General features: G+C 42.5%; 1 protein-coding gene across 2 annotated transcripts in view; it reads right to left on the bottom strand.

The window, feature by feature from the left end:
* The window catches only part of dacha (dachshund a), a 221,794-nt gene that overhangs the window by 41,263 nt on the left and 158,211 nt on the right, over positions 1-22,320 (bottom strand). The window contains exons 4-7 of one of the 2 annotated variants that reach the window (XM_053687874.1): positions 11,089-11,223; positions 10,119-10,291; positions 9,765-9,897; positions 7,720-7,794 (exon numbers count right to left, since the gene is read on the bottom strand). In XM_053687874.1, the coding sequence (XP_053543849.1) occupies positions 7,720-7,794; positions 9,765-9,897; positions 10,119-10,291; positions 11,089-11,223 (516 nt within the window). Of the gene's footprint in view, positions 1-7,719; positions 7,795-9,764; positions 9,901-10,118; positions 10,292-11,088; positions 11,224-22,320 lie in introns of both variants that reach the window. The other variant, XM_017493457.3, reaches the window with a different exon arrangement.

Here is a 22,320-nt window from a genome sequence, read left to right as displayed (position 1 = left end):
AGGAAAACAAAATTAAAAAGTACAAACACCGAAAACAAACCCACCCCCTAAAATCTTTTTAAACGTACTTCTAAATACAAGCCCAATTCCGAAAAAGTTGGGATGCTGTGTAAAATGTAAATAAAAACAGAATGCAATGATTGCAAATCTAATAAACCCATTTGTTATTCACAATAGAACATAGAAAACATATCAAATCTTTAAACTGAATAAATGTACCATTTTAAGAAAAAAAAGGTAATTTTGAATTTGACAGGTCTCAAAAAAGTTGGGACGGGAGCAACAAAAGGCTGGTAAGGGTTACTAAAAAGAAACAGCTAGAGGTTAATTGGCAACAGGTCAGTAACATGATTTGGTATAAAAAGAGTATCTTAAAGAGGCACAGTCTTTCAGAAGTAAAGATGGGCAAAGGTTCACCCATCTGCGGAAAACTGCATCTACAATTTGTGGAACAATTTCATAATAATGTTCCTTAAAATAAAATTGCAGCCAATAATATCTCAGTACATAATATCATCAAAAGATTCAGAGTATCTGGAGAAATCTCTGTGCGCAAGGCACAAGGGTGAAAATCAGTATTGCATGCCTGTGATCTTTGGGCCCTCAGGCAGCACTGCATTAAAAACAGACATGATTCTGTAATGGAAATCACTGCATGGGCTCAGAACCGCCAGAACTAATTGTGAACACATTTCGCTGTGCCATCCACAAATGTTGGTTAAAGCTCCATCATGCAAAGAAGAAGCCATATGTGAACATGATCCAGAAACGCCATTGTCTTCTCTGGGCCAAACCTCAATTAAAATGGACTGAGGAAAAGTGGAAAACTGTTCTGTGGTCAGACGAATCAAAATTTGAAATTCTTTTTGGAAACCATGGATGCCTCATCCTCTAAACTAAAGAGGACTAAAAAGGAGAGGGACCATCCGGCTTTTTATCAGTGCTCAGTTCAAAAGCCTGCATCTCTGATGGTATGGGGGTGCATTAGTGCCTACGGAATGGGCAGCTTGCACATTTGGAAAGGCACCATCAATGCTGAAAGGTATATATGGGTTTTACAGCAAGATATGCTTCCATCCAGATTCCATCACATCTTTACTTTTGAGAAACTCTGCCTCTCTAAGACACTCTTTTTATACCCAGTCATGTTACTGACCTGTTGCCAATTAACCTAATTAGGTGCAAAATGTTCCTCCAGCTATTTGTTTTTGGTAACACTTACTTTTCCATCGTTTTGTTATTTCGAGCCTTTTGTTGCCATCAAATTCAAAATTACCTTTTTTTTTCTTAAAATGGTACATTTTAACTTTACATATAGGAATAATGCACCAAACTCCCATCACGAGTGCTATTCAGCACTTTTACCCATGGATTATTATACCGAGCAGTGGGCGTCATAGATGGCGGATGGAATGAAGACAAGTGAGGAGGTTGGTCTGGTATCCTAGCCAGGCTAAGAAGAAACCCTCACCGGCCATCATCGATAAGCATTGTTCACCTGATCTGGAGTTTCTGGCAATCAAGTGCAGACCCTTCTATCTGCCGCAGGAGTACTCTGTTATTATTACAGCTGTGTATATTCCTCCTGATGCAAATGCTAGTCTAGCACTTGGCTATGTGTTAACAGCAATAAATAAACAACAGCCTGCACACCCTGAAGGGGTCTTCATTATTGCTGGAGATTTTAACCATGCAAATCTAAAGACCGTGCTGCTGAAATTTGATCAACATGTGAAGTGTTTAACTAGAGGGAACAATACGCTGGATTCTAACTATTCCAATATTATTAAAGGATATAAAGCCTCACCTCTCTCACATCTTGGACAATCTGATCAGTTATCACTACTTCTTATCTCAGTTTATAATCCCATCATTATCCAACAGGAAACCATCATCAGAACTGTTCAAATCTGTCCTGAAGAAGCTACTCTACAACTGCAGGACTGTTTCCAATGTCCAATTGGGACCTGCTCTATAGCCAAGGCATAGAGGAATACACATCAACACATCTCTTCTACATCAGGACCCATGTTGAAAATGTCACCATTAACAAACACATCCATGTTTACCCAAACAGGAAACCATGGATGACGAAGGAGGTCCAGATCCTCTTGAGAGAGCGAAATGCAGCCTTCAATCTGGTGACAGAGAACATTACAGTGCTGCCAGACACAACCTGAAAAAAGGTATTAGATGCGCGAAGGCTGCATACAAGGAAAAGATTGAGGACCATTTCACAAATAGGGACCCAAAACATATCTGGCGGGGCATTCATCATATTACCAACTACAGGCGCAACAAAGATCCACCCACTGAGAATCATAACTCACTGGTGGAGGAACTAAATTGCTTTTTTGCCTGCTTTGAAACAAAAGGATCAGACAACGTTGTTGCACACTCACTGGATGCTTCCAATCACTCACTCATTATACAGACACATGAAGTTAGGTGAATTTTTGGCAGTGTAAATGTTAAGAAGGCTGCAGGGCTTGATGGGATTCCAGGAAGAGTGCTCAACGACTGAGCCTATCAGCTTGTAGAAGTGTTTACCAGCATCTTTAATCTGGCCCTGTCACAGGCTTCTGTACCTGCCTGTTTGAAATCAGCCACAATTATACCAATGCCTAAACAAACCAACATCACCTGCCTAAATGACTATACACCAGTGGCACTCACTCCCATTATAGCAAAGTGATTTGAAAGACTGGTTTTAAAATCCATCAAATCCACCCTTTCACGTACCCTGGATGAGCACCAGTATATCTACAGAGCAAATATATCCTCTGAAGATGCTATTAACACAGCTCTCCACACTGCACTGACCCACCTTGAACAGAAGAGGACATATGTGAGGATGCTATTTATAGATTACAGCGTGGCCTTCAACACTAGTGTCAAGTAGTTCACTAAATTGCTCAAATTGGGTCTTAGTAACTCACTGTGTGCATGAATCAAGGACTTTTTATCTAACTGCCCACAGACTGTCAGACTTGGTCCCTACCTTTCTAAAAGTCTGACACTCAGCACTGGTGCACCACAAGGCTGCATGCTTAGTCCACTTCTTTATTGTCTCTACACATATGACTGCATCCCCACACTTCCCATGAACACAATAATCAAATTTGCAGATGACATGACAGTGATTGGATTAATTACAAATGGGGATGAGACAACTTACAGAGGTGAAGTCTGCCAACTTATTGGATGGTGTACAGAAAACAATCTGTCACTGAACAAAAAAAACAAAGAACGCATTATAGACTTCAGGGGATGCCGTGAGGACCTCGCTCCTCTAAACATCAACAGAGAAGTAGTGAAGAGGGTGACTAGCTTTAAGTTTCTGGGAACACACATCACTGAGGACTAAACATGGTCAGTGAACTCTGCTGCCTTGGCTAGTAAGGCACACCAGAGGCTTTATTTTCTAAGGACGCTCAGGAAAGCTTAGCTGTCTGGGGAATTACTTATGTCCTCCTACCACTTCTCCATAGAGAGTGTACTAACATACTGTATTACAGCATGGTACAGAAACTCTTCAGCAGATGACAGAAGAGCTTTTCAGAGAACTATAAGTACAGCACAGACAATAATGGGACTTCCTCTGCCCTCCCTAGATGACACCTTCAGATCACGTTGCCTACGTATATCTAGCAGCATTCTGAAGGATGCAACTCATCCTTATCGCCAGCTCTTCTCTCTGCTGCCATCCAGTAGGCATTACAGGGACTTAAAGACCTGCACTTCCAGACTTAAATACAGTTTTATCCCAGAGCCATCACTGAACTGAACACCAAAAAACACTTCCCCCATTTCTGCCCCTTACATATAGTCATAGTGGAATGAAATATTTGTGTAAATAGAGTGCAATAATCTCTCTTAAATAATCTCGCAGACGCTTTTATCCAAAGTGACTTACAAATGAGGAAAGACAAGAAAATTCAGGGGGTTGAATAATTTTGAAACTGGAGAACTCATTATAAGTTGTCTGTTGAATTTGGGGAAACCACTTGTGTTGTGCAGTTGAAAAAAGCAGTTTCAATTGCTTTTGTTTGATTCATTCATTGCAAACAGCCTGTATGTATGTATATATATATATATATATATATATATATATATATATATATATATATATATATATATATATGTATATATATATATATAGGTATATAGATAGATAGATAGATATGTGTGTGTGTATGTATTTAATTAATTTTTTACATTTTTTAACATCTTCTTCTTCTTTTTTTTTTTTTTTAGATATGTACCAGTTCTTTCTCCTATATTTTTAAATTGTATGTATTTATTTTTTGTATGAATGTATGTGTGGATTGTTTAAATGTATCATTTCTTTTAAGAGCTGCACAACAAACATCCAATGTGCAATGGCAATAAAGATCGGCATATATCCATTTTTCCTTTACACTGACTCACGGACTGTGTGAGCTAGTGTCTAAACCTTGTCTGATTGGTCTTGCCTCTGTTCAAATTAGGATACAAATTACTACACTGCCATCTTCTATTACTGACGTTCAGTTACGTAGTGACAAATCGTGCCAAGTGGAGAATTATTCGTAGCTAAAGAAAAAATCTTCGGTGCTACAGCCCTGAAAGACCAGACCAGGTTACAACCCTGGTTTTTGTTCACCTGATCACCGTATCCTCCGTGCTCATTTGAGCTAGACATAACGCTACCAAAATTAAATTTTACTGCTACTAGCCTCCTACACACAGAGGTTTGTGCAGTGTGGGTGGTTTGCGGCTGTCTAATAGCACAGGATCGTAGGACTTTGAGCAAAAAAAAGTCACCTATCAGTTTTGTCACCTAACAGGGGTGGCCAAGCTTCAATCAGGGGTGGCACTGGCCACCCATTGCCATCACGTAGCTACACCTTTGCAGTGCAATATAAAAAGATATGACTGGATTTTTTCCTGTTTGTCCAGTGAACTTTATCATTCTTGGACACGTCATCTGGCATCCCAATTTCTTAGCAGAAGCTCTGACACACACACACAAACATACACACACACGCACACACACACACACAAAGTAACTAGTGTTTAAAACTCACTGGACTGTTGTAAAGATGCCATGTACATAATGAGTTCAGCTCATGACTTTTTCATGTTAATTTATCACGTTCACAGAGAGAAATGTGTCAGGGTGTGCTATTAAAACAAATAAAGTATTAGCGGTGGAGCAAGAAGAGCAGTGTAGCACATCTTTACTGAGCAAATCCTTTTAGGTAAGTACAGTGACCTCACACAATCTGCCACTGAGAGTGTATGTATGCGTCTGTGTGGTGGGTAATGGTCACCAGAGTAATTGTTGTTTGTTAGGCAAACACCTTAAGCAGGGTATCTGCAGGTATCATCACTTCAAATTTAATACTTTTTAATACCATATTCAAGACATTTCCAAAAAAGTTTAAGACCTGCACATCACTTCAATCATGCTGCACAATACTTGTAATGGATTGTTTTCACACATATACATCCATTTCAGGGTTTAAGTAAACTATAGCAGGGTAAACTTCTGTAGAGGTATATGGGAGACCAGAGCAAATATCCTTTTCGTATTACCATTTGCTCCAACAGTGAAACAAAAAAAGCCCTCAGTCACCTCAGCCCTTCGCATCACTGTCCAAGAGAGGGAAAAAACTATAGAGATGGATGAATTTACCATCACTCCCACAGCAGCTGTATTAGAAACCCCCTCGCAGCAGTGTTTACAAGTTGTTGTTTTTTTGTAATTTAACCCCAGGTAATGTAACAAGTAGTGTTATAAATGTACATAAATATATGTGTTTAAAAAAACTTTTACTATTTTGTAATATTACTTTTGCACTGAATAATACTTAATAATAATAATAATAATAATAATAATACATTTTTATTTGGGGTACAAATAGTAACATAACAATAGGAATATATTTCTGACTTAATTCACTTTTATGTGTTAGACCTTGTGGCTTTTGTTTTGGCTGAAAACCGCAGGAAGACCTCCTTTTAGTTGGCAACAGTTTTTTTAAATTCCCTTCTCATTACCAATCAGGTGAAATGCTGTAAACCTCTGCCCATAAAAATATTTGAGATTATGCTAACATAAAACCAAAATGAATCTGGCGTGTTTTATGTCTAAATGCAGATTAGAAGTGACTCAAACTCACAGCACAGACAGAGATGTAATTGGTGTGGAGCGGCGTTTACTGTGAACCGAGCCGCTCTAAAACACTGATGAGCCACACACACTCTGAGTGCAACACAGTCACATGGCTTTACCATTTCAAAAAGCAATTAGTGAAAATAACATTTAAATGTGCTTTACCGTGTCGGTTCGGTTGCATTTTTAAGACCTTTGAATGTTAATTAAGGCTTTATTTTTACATTAAGGAATTTAAGACATTTTAAGACTTTCTAAGGACCCACTGACATCCTGTTAAGTAGATGACATATGGATAAACTACTGTGCATATGGAGGTCAGAATGTTTTGTGTACATGTGCATGCTTCCACATGCCTTGAAAACTTAATCAGATGAATTAGCAGTCTGTGTGTGTCTTTCATTTTATTTGGTCTTTCATTTCTCCCTATCCCACAGTAAAGTTGCAGTGTAGCACTGTGTGTGTGTGTGTGTGTGTGTGTGTGTGTGTGTGTGTGTGTGTGTGTGTGTGTGTGTGTGTTTGGGACAGATTCATTTCCTGATGCATTAATAAAATATGGTTTCAGGCCAGGTGTACACTGAATCTAAGAGTACCTGGGGGCATATTTTCTCCATCTCCTCCCAGTTCTGCAACTGTGAGGTAGAGACTGCCATCTGTTACTAACACACACACACACACACACACACACACACACACACACACACACACACACACACACACAAACGCACACGGCTGCATACATGCATAGAATAAGCAATTCACTTTCTGTGCCTATGCACACTGACATAACAAAATTACATTTCTGCCCTTGCTGTGATGCCATAATCTCTCTCCGCTGTCAATCACGATGACACTATCCAAACATGGAGGCAGATAGCACTTTCCTCTGAGAGTTTTACACCACCCTATGATACAGCATGAGCAGCAGTTCGATAAGATGCCGTTGACTGCCTTCATGTGTCTCAGAGGAAGCAAGTGTTAGCCTTTGGCCTTCCTGGTTAGTAACCGTAGTATAGTAGGGGAGACCTGACTAGTAGATGTGAATGGGGCAACACAAAATTAGGGAGAAGATTGGGGAAAATCCAAAAAAAAACAAAACAGAAGGATTTCAGAACCTCCTACACCAATTCAGCTGTTTGATATGAACCTTAACTGTAGCTCTTGACCTGGATTTACACTGAATTCATAACAGGAAAATACTGCTCATTCATACAATCAGCCAATCAAGGGGCAGCAAGGCAATGCTTCATGTAACACACACACACACACACACACACACACACCACTCTGTGTGGGCAGTGAGATCAACCAGGAACATTGTTTATATTTACAGGTTGTTTAAGAGTGATTTAAATCACAGTGCGCCCTGTGTGTGTGTGTGTGTGTGTGTGTGTGTGTGTGTGTGTTGCATGATGCATTACATTTCTGCCCCTAGATTGGCTGACTGTATGAATGAGCAGTATTTTCCTGTTTGATTATTACAAAAAAGTCAAATAATATTTAAATAGTGAAATATGTTCATCACACATACACACACACACACACACACACTTTCTTACCTGTCTCTTTGATGATTTTCTTCATGTGAATGCCGGTCTCTCTGTCTGCAAGCTCTCTATCAGTTGGATTCAGAACTACAGAAATATAAGCATATAGTAAGCATATGTGACATGTTTATGTGGATTGTCCAAGCTGAAACAACAAACCCCTGGCAAAAATGATGGAACCACCACTCTTAGAAGCTCACTCTGCTTTTTTACTTTGTAGCAAAGAAACGAATCACAGATATGGCACATAATTTTTTTGACGTCCAAAGTGGAGCTGGGTGTAGTGACATTTGAGGCAGAGCAGGGAGATGGAGTGATTCCCATGGCAAGGCCGTGATCAATAATGGTGTTTTCTATGGGGCAGGGAGGTGGAGCGATGTCGGATGTAGGGCTGGGAGGGTGGTGGACAGGTCCAGCCAGACAGGTTTTCATTTAATTTCGGTTGATATTTGATAGAGTCCATGATGCCATGCATCCTAACAAAATGTCCAGGTCCTCTTGCAGAAAAACAGCCCCCCGAAACATTAAAGAGCCACCACCATATTTAATCGTGGGCATGAGGTACTTTTACATATGGCAACCTCTCTGTGTGCGCCAAAACCACCTCTTTTGTTTATTGCCAAAAAGCTCTATTTTGGTTTCATCTGACCATAGAACCCAATCTATGCTTCCAGTAGTGTCTGGCAAACTGAAGATGCTTGAGTTTGTTTTTCGATGAGAGTAGAGGCTTTTTTCTTGAAATCCTTCCAAACAACTTGTGGTGATGTAGGTGACTTCGGATTGTAGTTTTGGATACTTTCTGACCCCAAGATGCAATTAACTTCTGCAATTCTCCAGCTGTGATCCTTGGAGATTTTTTGGCCACTCAAACCATCCTCTTCACAATGCGTTGAGACAATATAGACACACGTTGTCATCCAGGTTGGTTGATAACATTTCCAGTTGACTGGAACATCTTAATTATTGCATCTTAATTATTATGGAGGAAATGGATATTACATATATATGCTTTTACTATATTCTTATAGCCACTTCCCATTTTGTGAAGCTCAACGACCTTTTGCTGCACAACTATATCACAGCTATATTCCATGATCTTACCCATTGTTATGAATGACTAAGGGATTTTGGCCTATGTGTTTCCTCATATACCCCTGTGGAACAGGAAGTTGAACAATTTCCTGTTCCTAGACACGCAGGTGTACTAAAGATATAAGATATCAATGGGAATATACTTTACACCACCCTATGATACAGCATGAGCAGCAGTTCGATAAGATGCCGTTGACTGGCTTCATGTGTCTCAGAGGAAGCAAGTGTTAGCCTTCAGCCTTCCTGGTTAGTAACCGTAGTATAGTAGGGGAGACCTGACTAGTAGATGTGAATGGGGCAACACAAAATTAGGGAGAAAATTGGGTAAAATCCAAAAATAAAAGGATTTCAGAACCTCCTACACCCATTCAGCTGTTTGCTATGAACCTTAACTGTAGCTCTTGACCTAGATTCACACTGAATTCATAACAGGAAAATACTGCTCATTCATACAATCAGCCAATCAAGGGGCAGCAAGGCAATGCTTCATGTAACACACACACACACACACACACACACATACACACACACAAACACAGACCACACCACTCTGTATGGGCACTGAGATCAACCAGGAACATTGTTTATATTTACAGGTTGTTTAAGAGTGATTTAAATCACAGTGGGCCTAGTTCCTAGTCACCCAGGTGTACTAAAAATGTAAGATATCAATGGGAATATACTTCAAATATATTTTTCACATATGAATTCATATGCCAATAATTGTTGCACACCTACATTTAACAAAGATATTTTTTGATAAATCTGTGTTGTGTTTGCAATTGTTTGATATCCATGAGAGCAGAGTATTTTTTTTTTTTTTTAGCAAAGGTTTAAAAGGTAAAACAGTTTTTGAAAAATTAAAATTTTTCACAGCCTTCTTTGCTCATATTTACCAAGGGTGCCAATATTAGTGTAGGACACTGTAAATATATCATATCATATGCGTATGTGTGTGTGTGTACCTAGGTCCTCAGGGCTCTGTTGGTGTGGCTGTGGAGAGCTGGACACACTGCTGCTGGCATGGGAAGAGGGCTGTGAGCCTGGACGAGGGGTTTCCTCCAAGGAAGGAGCTGGAGATGGACTGTCCTGCACACACTCCTGACACACACACACACACACACACACACACACACACACACACACACACACACACACACACAGACATGGCCCACTGACTTTCTAAATCACTTTATATTTTAAATAACTTTGCTCCAGTAAATGTAAACAATGGTCCCATTTGCCGACACAGAGTGAAGTGTGTATGTGTGTTTGTGTGTATGTGTGCGCGCATGTGTATGCATGTGATTGACCACTACCTTGATGACGGATGCTCCAGCTCTGGACAAGGGGCTGTGCATCTGTGCAGCAGCAGCCATATTGGCAATGGTGTTGAGGTGGTTCATTTGGTTCATTGCCATGGCAACAGAGGCAGGGGGCAGACTGACAGGCAACAGGGGGTGGGGCATCATCATAAAAGGCAGATCCAGACCTGAGAGTAAGAATGGGCAATAGACCCAAAGAGAGAGAGAGAGAGAGAGAGAGAGAGAGAGAGAGAGTGTAACAAATTCAAACACTTGCATGAGATTTATTTTTTTTTTAAAATTCAGTCCACAGGCCCCCAGTTCTTCCTTCTGCCTGACTGACACACTGCCCATTCTGTTAGGAGAAATGAAGGAGAGCTGCATTTTAGTAGGACAATACGTATCTGCCTGCCACAACCTGTGGGACAGTGAATTATCAACCCAAACACACACAGTCCTGTTTGTCTTCAGGGTTTTTTTTTTTGTTGTTGTTTTGTTTTTTCATTTTACTTCTTTAAGATTGCCAATGTTATTTGTGTTAATGCTTAATTTCTATTCTCTCATCTTCATTTTTTACTTTATATTCTCTGTTCATCTCCACTAAATGTTATAACTAATATCACTTCTTCTCTTTCTTGTAATGCTTTGACAATACTGTATGTATATGGTCATGCCAGTAAAGCTTGTTGACTTGAACTGAATTTGGGAGTGGGGGTTGGGGAGGGGGGGTTTCAGGGTTGCTGGAGGAGAGTAGGTCACAGCATAAAACATTGAGCATCCTTCCAAGATTAAAGAGAATTTATAATAATGAATTTGCTGTACAACTGTCACCTAAGGAATAGTTTTAAAGTCACTATCAAACCTTCATAAGTAACTTCTTGGGAACTTATCCATGGATCAATCCATGGAGAGTCAGGCTTTGAACAATTGAACACACAAATGAGTGCAACTCATGAATGAATGAATGTATGGATGAGAAACTCACGGTTGGCCAGGAGGTGGCTCTGCTGTAGTGAGGTGAGGTGTGAACCAGAGAGGCTGACATGGGCCAAACCATGCTGTGCTCCGGATGAGGGGGGCGACTGCAGCTTTTCCTTATCCCAGGATGACTCACTGCCCCCTGGAGAGATCATGGAGATGGAGAAGAACGAGAGGTTGAAAAAAAAGGAAGAAAACTGAGAAAGAGGACTGTGGAGTCTGGAAATAACAAAACAGGGTTACAAAATTGCTACATGGTCACTAGCAATGTCATCATTACTTTCTGGTTTCATTTGTGTTTTTAAAGGTGAACCAACCAGGTGGCAAACTACTGCTTATGATTATGAATTGTTAAAATTATCTTCCAATCAAACTGTGTGGAAAACAAATTCAGTGTAACCAGTTCTCATGTATGCTCATTTGACAGAAGAAGCCCACATATAAAATACATGTCCAAAAAGCCAGCACATGGTTATAGCAGGTTCATGGCAGCCTGGTTATTTTACTGGTAATAATTAAGGTCAGAAATCTGGTAACGCTACATCACTGAGAAGCAGTGCTACTCAGGCCAGAGCTTATGAAACCTATAATGGGAGCCTCCAACCTCCAACCTACACCATTAATATCCATAAATAAATCAATGGGATGCAGCTGAGAAACCAGTTGTTAAGCACTATAAAAAGACTTAAGCTGAATTAGCTGAGGGTGAAGAGGAGTGGAGAGAGGAGGTGAAGCTGAGAAGGGGAAATCATTGTCTAATTCTGCTTAATAAGCAACAGCGGTCCTGTGAGTAATCCAGCAGATGGTGTTTTTTCAACAGATTGCAGTGAGTGATTCTTTTAATAATAATGTGAATTAAATTCTTCCTCTATAGAACACAGGGAGCTGTTCCTCTGGGAGTGCTTGGAAATATTGTGAAAAAACAAGCAGACTGAAGGTAATGGCTGAGATCACACCTGAGGCCATGTGTGTATAGGTGTGGTCTGTGTTTTATGACTCATGTAACACTGAAGGTGTGTTTGCATGAAGGAAGTTGAAGAAATTGTACATATATTAACATATGACAATTAACAAACTCTGTTATAATGCAGACAAAAGCATAATCTGCTAGTATAATATTTAGAAATTGCTAGTTTACTTTGGCATAAGCCAAATATGTCAGAGGTTGCTGGAAGGTTTTGCAGAGTAAGAATTTCATTGTACTGTGTAACAGACTGTTTCGTTAACATATGACAATAAACTCTTCATCCATCCATCTTCTCTACCATTTATCCTTTTCAGGGTCACAGGGAACCTGGATCCTATCCCAGGAAGCATCGGGCACAAGGCGGGGTACACCATGGTGCCAATCCATCGCAGTACAATCACATACACACTCACACACCCATTCATACACTATGGACACTTTAGACATGCCAATCAGCCTACCATGCATGTCTTTGGACTGGGGGAGAAAACTGGAGTACCCGGAGGAAACCCCCACAGCACGGGGAGAACATGCAAACTCCGCACACACAGGGCCACGGTGGGAATAAAACCCCGACCCTGGAGGTGTGAGGCGAACGTGATAACCACTCAGCCACCGTGCACCCACAATAAACTCTTGAATATTATTATTAATAATTATTATTTATTTATGTATTTATTTATTATTAATTATTTTATTTTTTTCAGCTTTTGACCAATTCCTATTCTTGTGGTCAAAAACAAATCCACGTTTTGAGTGAAAATAAATCCAATGTGGGTGTAGTGGCACAACAAAGAGTGTGAGATTAAAAATCTGCAAATGCAGTGAGATTTCAACCCCATTATTGCTTTTAGCTGAGACACAGCAAACTGTATGTATTTTCAAGTCCTGTTCCATTTCTTATAACCTGGTTTTGTCTTTGTACACTATTTATATCACTGCACATTAACATGAATAGGATTAATCCTCCTAATAACTAAACACACTACTGAAACTAATTCTTTCTTACTATGATAAAAATAAAATAGACATTTTATTGATTCTATTAATTATATGATCTTCAGTGTGAAATGACGGCTCACATAGTGCTATAAATTATTTGCTACAGATAAAATACCTCTCTAATTGCTATGAGAAATATGAGGAAAATATTTCCCTTTTTGATTTGGTGTTCTCTCACCCAATGCAGTTACTGACACAAAACTAACCAGTCTTAAACACTCACACCTATATAAGACAATATATGATAGTATATAAGATCCTGTATTATGTATGTATAAGATCCAGAAGTAAATAGAACTCATTCATTCTCAAAAATTACCTAGACTGTTAGTAAATGTTTTCCACTGTACATTTTAAAACAACTCAAGTCTTAAAGATACATTAATCTGTACAAAGGTTTAAAAAGCAGAGAGACTTTGGGCTCAGTGCTGCTGTAGCTGAGGGAAAATAGAAGGGATTTTTTTTTTTTTTTTTTTTTTTTAGATAATTCCAGGCAATTCAAAGAGTGAGTCTCAGTGTGTGTGTGTGTGTGTGTGTGTGTGTGTGTGCATATTTGTAACTGCAAAACTGTTTGCACTGCAACTTCCACTTGACCTTTCCATGCTCTTGTCAAGCATAATTGTAATTAACATAAATGCAACGTAATGATAAACGCTGAACTTGTATAATCTAGGACATAGCAGTGGTGGGAGACAGCAGTGCTGTTGGTTTGTGTGTGTGTGTGTATACCTTCGTTCAATTTTAAATAATAGAGCCTTTCATAATATCCTGAGCTGCCAAAAGACAACCGTGTTGAATGTGTATGTATCCGTGTGTATATGTGGGCATGTGTGAGCCACAGTAGATCAGAATGAGTGAGGAGTTCAACAACCCACAGATCTGGTGCTGATGACCCATTTGGGCTGGCTCCAAGAGTGTGAATCTGCACTCTAATAATGTGTCCATCACCAAACTCCTTAGCCACACACTGACCGAGATGGTTAATACGGAAGCCCATTTGTACCACAGAGGAAAAAAAGGTTGCGACAATTTCAGAATTGCAGCATTATGTCTCACAACTGGAACTTTATATCTCGCAATTCTGACTTTTTTTCTCACAATTTTGAGTTAAAATCTCACTTCCACATCCACTTGATGCAGTACCTCAAATGTGACTAACTTCAAGTAACGAGCATGCACTAGCGTCTGGTTTTCCTTGTGTTGACTAAATGATGAGTGTTTACCTTACTGTATATAACCTATTTATAGAATTCTAAAATAATTGATGCTTTGTCGATGCAGTCTTTATAAGTCGCTTAAATGCCAAGTGGATGTTTAAATTGTGAGAAAAAAGTCTGAGTTGTGAGATGGAAACTCATAACTGTGAGAAATAAAGTCAATATTGAGCAATATGAACTCACATACTTCACACATACACATACATACAACTCCGTACCCTTCGGACATACAGGTTCAAGATGCTGACGCTCAGACTTATTGTGCCACAGACACAGTTCAAGGACTGGTTTGTGACGATAGATCTGAAAGATGCATATTTCCACATAGGAATATCGCCCAGTCACAGGAAGTTCCTGAGGTTTGCGTTTGTAGAGAATGCATACCAATATCAGGTTCTTCCCTTTGGGCTAGCTTTATCCCCTCGCACCTCCACAAAGTGCATGGATGCTGCTGTGGCTCCCTTGTGACTCCAGGGCATCCGTGTACTAAACTGCCTGGACGACTGGTTAATTCTAGTATGATCCAGGGAACTGGCGATTCAACATCGAGATGTTGTTCTCGCCCACATGAGGAGCTTGGGGCTCAAGAAAAGTATGCTTTCTCCAGTACAGAGGACAACTTTTCTAGGGGTTATATGGGATTCTACTACAATGAGGGCGTTTCTATCCCCAACAGGTGTAGGGTCGATCCTATCAACATTGAGCAAGATAAAGCTGGGTCTGGGCATCCCCTCCAGTCTCTACGAGAGACTGTTGGGCCTTATGTCAGCAGCAGCCAACGTCATAACTTTGGGCCTATTTCACATAAGACTGTTTGAGTGGTTGCTGAAAAGTTGGGATAACCTCTGAGAGTAATCAGTGTCACGCGGCGATGCCTACGTGCTCTGTGTATTTGGAGGTGTCCCCAGTTTCTGGCCTCGGGTCGCACTCTAGGGGCATCTCCTATCGCAAGACGGTAATGACAGATGCCTCCCTTACGGCTAGGGTGCAGTCTTAGATGGCTGTCCAGCTCAGGGTCTTTGGAGCGTCCCTCAGCTGGAGTGCCATATAAATCGCCTAGAGATGCGGACCGTATTTCTAGCACTGATGTTCTTTCTTCCTCAATTAAAAGGTCACCATCTGTTAATTGTGACAGACAAGACAGTGGTGGTCTCATATGTCAACCACATGAAACCAACACGGAAGGTCAGGGGTTCAAGCCCCAGCACTGCCAAGCTGCCACCGTTGGGCCCTTGAGCAAGGTCCTTAACCCTCTCTGCTCCGGGGTGCCGTATCATGGCTGACCCTACACTCTGACCCCAGCTTCCTGACAGGCTGGAGTATGCAAAGAAAACAATTTCAATGTGCTCTACTGCATATGTGACCAATAAAGACTCGTTATTTTTATTCTCTGGGCAGAGGGAAGATTCTTGTCAGTGAGTGCAATGTACATTCCGTTCAGCTGAAATGTGAGGGCAGACATCCTGTCGAAGCAGGGGCTGAGGCCCGGGGGTTGGAGGCTCCATCCACAAGTGGTGGAGTCTATATGGTGGAGGTTTAGCCAAGCGGAAGTGGATGTGTTTGCCTCCAAGGAGGCAACACACTGCCTGCTGTTGTTCGACCTCACTATGTGGCACACGTGGCCGAGGTCACATCTGTACTTTTTCCCTATGATCACTCTGCTCCCACAAGTTATATTGAGAGTTCACCATTCTACATCGTCCGTCTACATCTGCTGCTAGTAGCATCTTATTGGCCTGCTTGAATATGGTATAATCGAGATAATATCCCTGCTGGATGGCACTCCTTGGGAGATTCCAATCCGCAGGAAAATACTGTCTCAAACCGGAGGGCTGATTTATCACCCTCAGCCGAAACTATGGAAATTGTGGCTCTGGCTCCTGAGGGACAGCAGCTCATAAATTCTGGTCGCACAACTGAGGTTGTAGAGACCATGTTGAACGTTAGAGCACCATTCAAGAGGAAATTGTATGCGCTCGAGTGGCAACTTTTTGTCTCATGGTGTAAGGAACGTCAGCTAGACCCAGTGAACTGCATCAATAGCTACAGACCTGGAGTTCTTATGAAGACATTTCTCAACAGAGTTGGCTCCATTTACAACTATTGATGGAGCCTCTGTGGGGCAACATCCTCTAACTTCAAGGTTATGTGTGGTGTCATGCAGCTGAGGTCCATGTGCAGACCACGCATACCTTCCTGTGACCTTACTGTGGTTCTGGAAGGTCTGTCACGTACCCCATTTGAGCCCTATGAGTCAGTCTCTGAGAAGCTTCTTACTCTTAGCTCTTCTGCTGGCCCTGACATCTCTCAAGAGAGTAGGAGATCTACAAGCTCTCTCTGTTGCCCCTTCCTGCCTTGACTTTACCCCTGAATTAGCCAAGGCCTTCCTGTATCCTAGGCCAGATTATAGTCCTGAAGTGCCTACAACTGCTGCCCAGCCTGTGGTGTTGCAGGCTTTCTGCCCTCCTCCGTTCCTCACACCAGAACAAGAGAGAATGCACCTGCTTTGTCCACTAAGGGCTCTCTGTACTTACAGCCACCGCTCCAGCCAGTGGGTAAATCGGAGCAGCTGCTGGTCTGCTTTGGCAGTGACAGTAGAGGTGATGCTGTGTCGAAGCAGCGCATCACTAACTGGATAGTGGAAGCAATCTCTATCACTTATGAGGTGTGTGGTCTCGCTCCGCCTCTGGGCATAAGGGCTCATTCCACTAGGGGGGGTTGAAGGCTTTGTCCAAAGGGGTATCCTTACAGGATGTGTGTGCTGCTGCAGGGTGGTCTACGCCACACACATTCATTCATTATTACTGCCAGGATATTCATTCCGCCCCGGGCTCAAGTGTCTTGCAGTGACCATTCGGGCTTCTCATTCCCATAGCATTATATATATATATATATATATATATATATATATATATATATATATATATATATATGTGTGTGTATATATATCTCACGCAACACGCTTAATTGTCACGTCACCTGATCACGGCAGGCCTATAAATAGACATGATTTTACACAAGCTTCAGATGTTGGTCGTGCACAAGAGCGCTCCCATAGTGTTATGCTAAACGCAACATCTCGTTCTTTTCTCAAGGAACAGGGTTACATGCATAACCCAGACTTTTTTTGTAGTGTGCGGGAGATTTATATTCACTGGGGAGAAAGCGCACATCCAGCCTGCTACAAGCCACTTCCCCTTCCCCAGGCCAGTCTAGTTTAAGTTTTTCAACTGCCCTAGTACTCACTTCAAGCAGCTCTTTATATGCTTGATAGCTGCTCTCAGTTTTTGGCACCCCCTTCTGGCTCCTCAGAGTCAGAGAGGGTGTTTTGGCTTTCCATAACAAAAGGAGTCGCCACAACGTGAGCTCCAAAATCCAGTGGAGAGCCGGACCCGGAAGACACAGCAAGAAATAGAGCATCACTCGTCTCCGGCTCCTCTTACAGATCCATACAAGATCCCCAGGAGCTGGCTGCCTTGGCAGTGACCAGCCCTGATCCGTGAGACTGAAACCCAACTCCCTTCGGCCAAGAAGAGAGTGAGCCACAAGCGGAGCTGCCTGATTGTAAGACATGCACAATGTGAGACAGTGAGACCTCTCAAGGGCTGCCCTGGTGTGCTCCACCCTAGACACTTCACACAGAAAGTGTGCATCCCCCCGTGATGAAATGAGAGCAAGGCATGATACACATCCTTAATTCTCTCTCACGCATACTTTTCTCTTTTTTTTGTTTTTGAAAGGGACAGAAAAGTAAAGACATTTTTTTTCTTTTTTTGAAAAGACAAGAGGAAAAAAATTATCTTTTGTGAATGTTCACACAAATGACCGACATGCAGTCTCGCTGAAGATAATAAGGCTGACGGTGTGGTTCATAGGTGACATTTTATATCGTCACGTCACCTAATCACGGCAGGCCTATACATAGGCATGATGTTACAGAAGCTTCAGGTCATGCGCGAGGGCGCTTCCCACAGCGTGAAGCTAATGCAGCATTGAGAATAGGGAACAACATTTGTTATGCGGAGACCACAAGAATATTGAGTCATAATCACAAGAAAACAACTTCTTATGTCGAGAACATCGAAAAATTTAATTATGATCAGAAGAAAACAACAAAGAAAAAAAAATTGCATAATATTTTTGAAAAACTTTTGACAGTTTATTAAGGTAGGTTAAAGCTAGCTTCTACTTAACATCTGATTCAAATAGAATTTTCTTTATTTCTAAATTACTTCAATAAATAAAGATGCATGTAAGGTAGGAAAAGTACAGTAGCTGCTCCAAGTAACTAGATGGTTTGGAGTTGTTACACTAGAGAAAAATATGTCAGCCTGTATAGGATGCAAACTCTGTTTCCCCATAATCATTAAACTTAAACATACTAGAACATCATTAAACACACTACAAAAAGATGGAAGCAAGAATGAATCAGGCTGAGGAATGATTAAGCAAAGGTGCTTGGTGGGATGATTACATATGGGTACAGATTTGTCAGAGAGACTGAATGTTATATGACCCTGATATGGGGTTTAGGAAAGACTTGGGCAGTGTGCGTTTATGTGTGTGTGTGTGTGTGTGTGTGTGTGTGTGTGTGTGTGTGTGTGTGTGTGTGTGTATGTATGTATCAATTACCCAATGCTTTTTTTAAAGGATGCCATTGACCTATGGAAGCTGGCAATTCTGATATTTTAATTTTGAGATAACTACGGAAGCCCTAAGTGGCCGTGTATTGTTAGTTTTCAATGCTAAATGTAACCTAAAGCCATCCTTCTTTGTGGATTTGATTACTAAGAGACTTCATATTTTCATATTATGTAATGTGTAAACCATGACATTTATGAGACACTTATGTGTGTTTGGGAAGGGGTGATAGATAAGAAACTAGCTAATCTCCCTTCCCTTTCAAAGGGCATTTAGCATAACAGTATGGGAACGCCTTGTGCGCGTGACCGGTATCTGAAGCTTGTGTAAAATCATGCCTCTACTTAAAGGCCTGCCATGATCAGGTGACGTGGCAATTAAGCGTGTCGCATGATATATATATGGCACCTGTGAACCACGCCGCCAGCCTTATTATCTTCAGCGAGACTGCATGTCTGTTGTTTGTGTGACAAAAACGCTTCATTTCTACTCAATATTTTCTCAAAATCTCTGAACTTTTCTATCTCTTTTTTAGAGGAAAAGAGAGGTAAGTAATGAGCGAGAAAGAATTCAAGAAGTGTGTTACGCCTTGCTCCCGTTTCATCATGGAGAAAAGTGCACACTTTCTGGGTGAAGTGTTAGCGGTGTAGTATGCGATGGCAGCCTCGAGAGGCTGTACATGGTAACGCCTACATTATGCAGCTCGGCTCGCGACTCACGCTCTTCTAAAAAACAACAGAGGCCGAAGCGAGTCGGGTTTCAGAGCCTCGCGGATCTGGGCCGGCCGCTGCCAAGGCAGCCAGCCGTCTCAGGTTCGTGGGATCTCTTATAGATCCGGAAGAGGAGCCGGAGAAGAGCGCTGCTCTATCTCTTGTTCTGTCTTCCAGGTTCGGCTCTCCGCTGGATTTTGGAGCTTGCGTCGCGACTCCTCCTTCCACTATGGAAAACCAAAGGGGTAATAATTCCTCTCTGACTCCGAGGAGATAGAAGGATGTGTTAAAAACTGAGAGCAGCATATAAAGAGCTGCTTGAAGTGATTATCCAGTGAAAGTAAATTCCTCACACTGCAGAAACTCCCCTGTCTTCCAAAAGTTTATGACAAAATTTCAGGCTTCCGGGGAAAACCACGCATAAGCCATATTCATAACCCCACGATGTTGGATTATCCGGCCATTGTGGGAATGAACGGCATGTCTATTTAGCTATGCTCAAGGTGGAGGAGGCGCTTGCGAGCTACCTCTCTCCACCGACGGCAGATAATTACGGGGATAATTACATGGGCGGATTGCATTCAAGCCATGTAAGGCCACCGTGGCATTGGTGGGCAAGGCTATGCAGTAGTAGTCTTGCTTGTGGGTCACTGCAGACAATGACAGGGTTGCAGGCCTACCAAGCAGACCTGCTGAGTGAGCTTGACATATGGCAGCATTAAAAAAAAAGTCAGTTCCTTCCCTGTTGTCTTGAGCTCACCCGGGCATCCACGAGTGGAGCCTGGGCCAGCACTAGTGTGAGGGATACCCAGAAGGCGAGTATGGCAGCCCGCCAACCCCCGCAGACAGCCAGGGGAACCGGGTGGCCACAGTCGAGGTCTGCTACTAGGCCTGATCTGAGAATGGTCATAAAGGCCAAGCAGGCAAAGAAGAGTGGTCCTGAGGGGCCGTGGAGGGATGTAACTGGGGACATGAGGTTGTTAGGGCAGGTACCCCCAGTGCTACTGTAGGGCCTCCCCTAGCCAAGGCGGTCCCCAAGTTTTCAGTGTTCTCTGGTCAGCGAGCTGTCACAGGGCAACGAAAATCTGATGCTTCCCTCCAGTAGAATGTGAAATAGTTAACGTCACTTAAAGACCATCGGGCAGCGTGCAACTACTGCCAAATGTGTCTCCATGAGTTCTGTCTACCGTAGAAAGGGTTACCGGGTCCAGTTATAGCTCGACCCCCCCCCCCCCCCCCAGTTCACAGGTGTACTCACCACAGCAGTCAGCACAGACCAGAGCCCGACATTAGCGCAGGAAGTAAGCTCCCTTTTGGACAATGGGGCCATAGAACATGTACCCCGTTCCCGAAGGGAGGGAGGTTTACAGCCATTATTTCCTGTTCCGCAAAAAAGTGTGAGTATGTAGCCAATTTTAGATCTGCGTCATCTGAACTGTACTCTTTGGACATACAGGTTCAGAGGCTGACGCTCAAACTTATCGTGCCACAGGTTCAGTTCGAGAACTGGTTTGTGGCGATAGATCTAAAAGGTGCATATTTCCACATAGGAATATCGCTAGCTTTATCCCCTCGCACCTTCACAAAGTGCATGGATGTCACTCTGGCTGCACTGGGACTCCAGGGCATCTGTGTACCAAGCTACCTGGTTAATTCTAGCACGATCCAGGGAGCTCGTGGTTCAACATCAAGATGTTGTTCTCGCCCACATGAAGAGCTTGGGGCTCAGGTTGAATCTCAGAAAAGTATGCTTTCCCCGGTGCAGTGGACAACTTTTTAGGGGTTATAGGATTCTACTATGATGAGGGTGTTTCTATCCCCAACATGCGTAGTGTCAATCCTATCAACACTGAGCAAGATAGAGCTGGATCTTGGGAGACTTTGGGGTGGAGGCCACACATGTGGCCGAGGTCACATCTGTATGCTGCTCCCCCCATCACTCTGCTCCCACAAGCTCTAGTGAGAGTTCACCAAGACAGTCTGCTAGTAGCACCTTTTTGGCCAGCTTGAACATGGTTCTGAGGAATAATATCCCTGCGAGATGGCACTCCTTGGGAGATTCCCGTCCGCAGGGATCCACTGTAGACCCAGTAAACTGTGCAATAGCTACAGTCCTGGAGTTCTTACAAGAACGTTTCTCAGAGGGCTGGGCTCCTTCTACAATCAGGGTTACGTGGCCGGTGTTTTGACCAGCCATGCCCCTGTTGATGGAGCCTCTGTGGGGCAAAATCCTCTAACTTCGAGGTTCATGCGTGGTGTCAGATGGCTGAGGCCCATCTGCAAGCCGCGCATACCTTCCTGGGACCTTCTGTGGTCCTGGAAGGTCTCTTAGGTGCCCCATTCAAGCCCCTAGAGTGGATCCCATCCACAAGGAAATTGTATGCACTCAAGTGGCGGCTTTTGTCTTGTGGTGTGAGGAAGGTCAGCTAGACCTAGTGAACTGCGCAATAGCTACAGTCCTGGAGTTCTTACAAGAATGTATCTCAGCAGGGTGGCTCCTTCTACAATCAGGGTTACGTGGCCGCCATTTCGGCTAGCCATGCCCCTGTTGATGGAGCCTCTGTGGGGCAACATCCTCTAACTTCGAGGTTCATGCATGGTGTCAGATAGCTGAGGCCCATCTGCAGGCCATGCATACCTTCCTGGGACCTTGCTGTGGTCTTGGAAGGTCTGTCAGGGGCCCCATTTGAGCCCTTAGAGTC

This window comes from Ictalurus punctatus, chromosome 18 (genome assembly GCF_001660625.3).
Source record: "Ictalurus punctatus breed USDA103 chromosome 18, Coco_2.0, whole genome shotgun sequence".
Lineage (NCBI taxonomy): Eukaryota > Metazoa > Chordata > Actinopteri > Siluriformes > Ictaluridae > Ictalurus > Ictalurus punctatus.
This window is presented reverse-complemented; position numbering and strand designations above follow the sequence as displayed.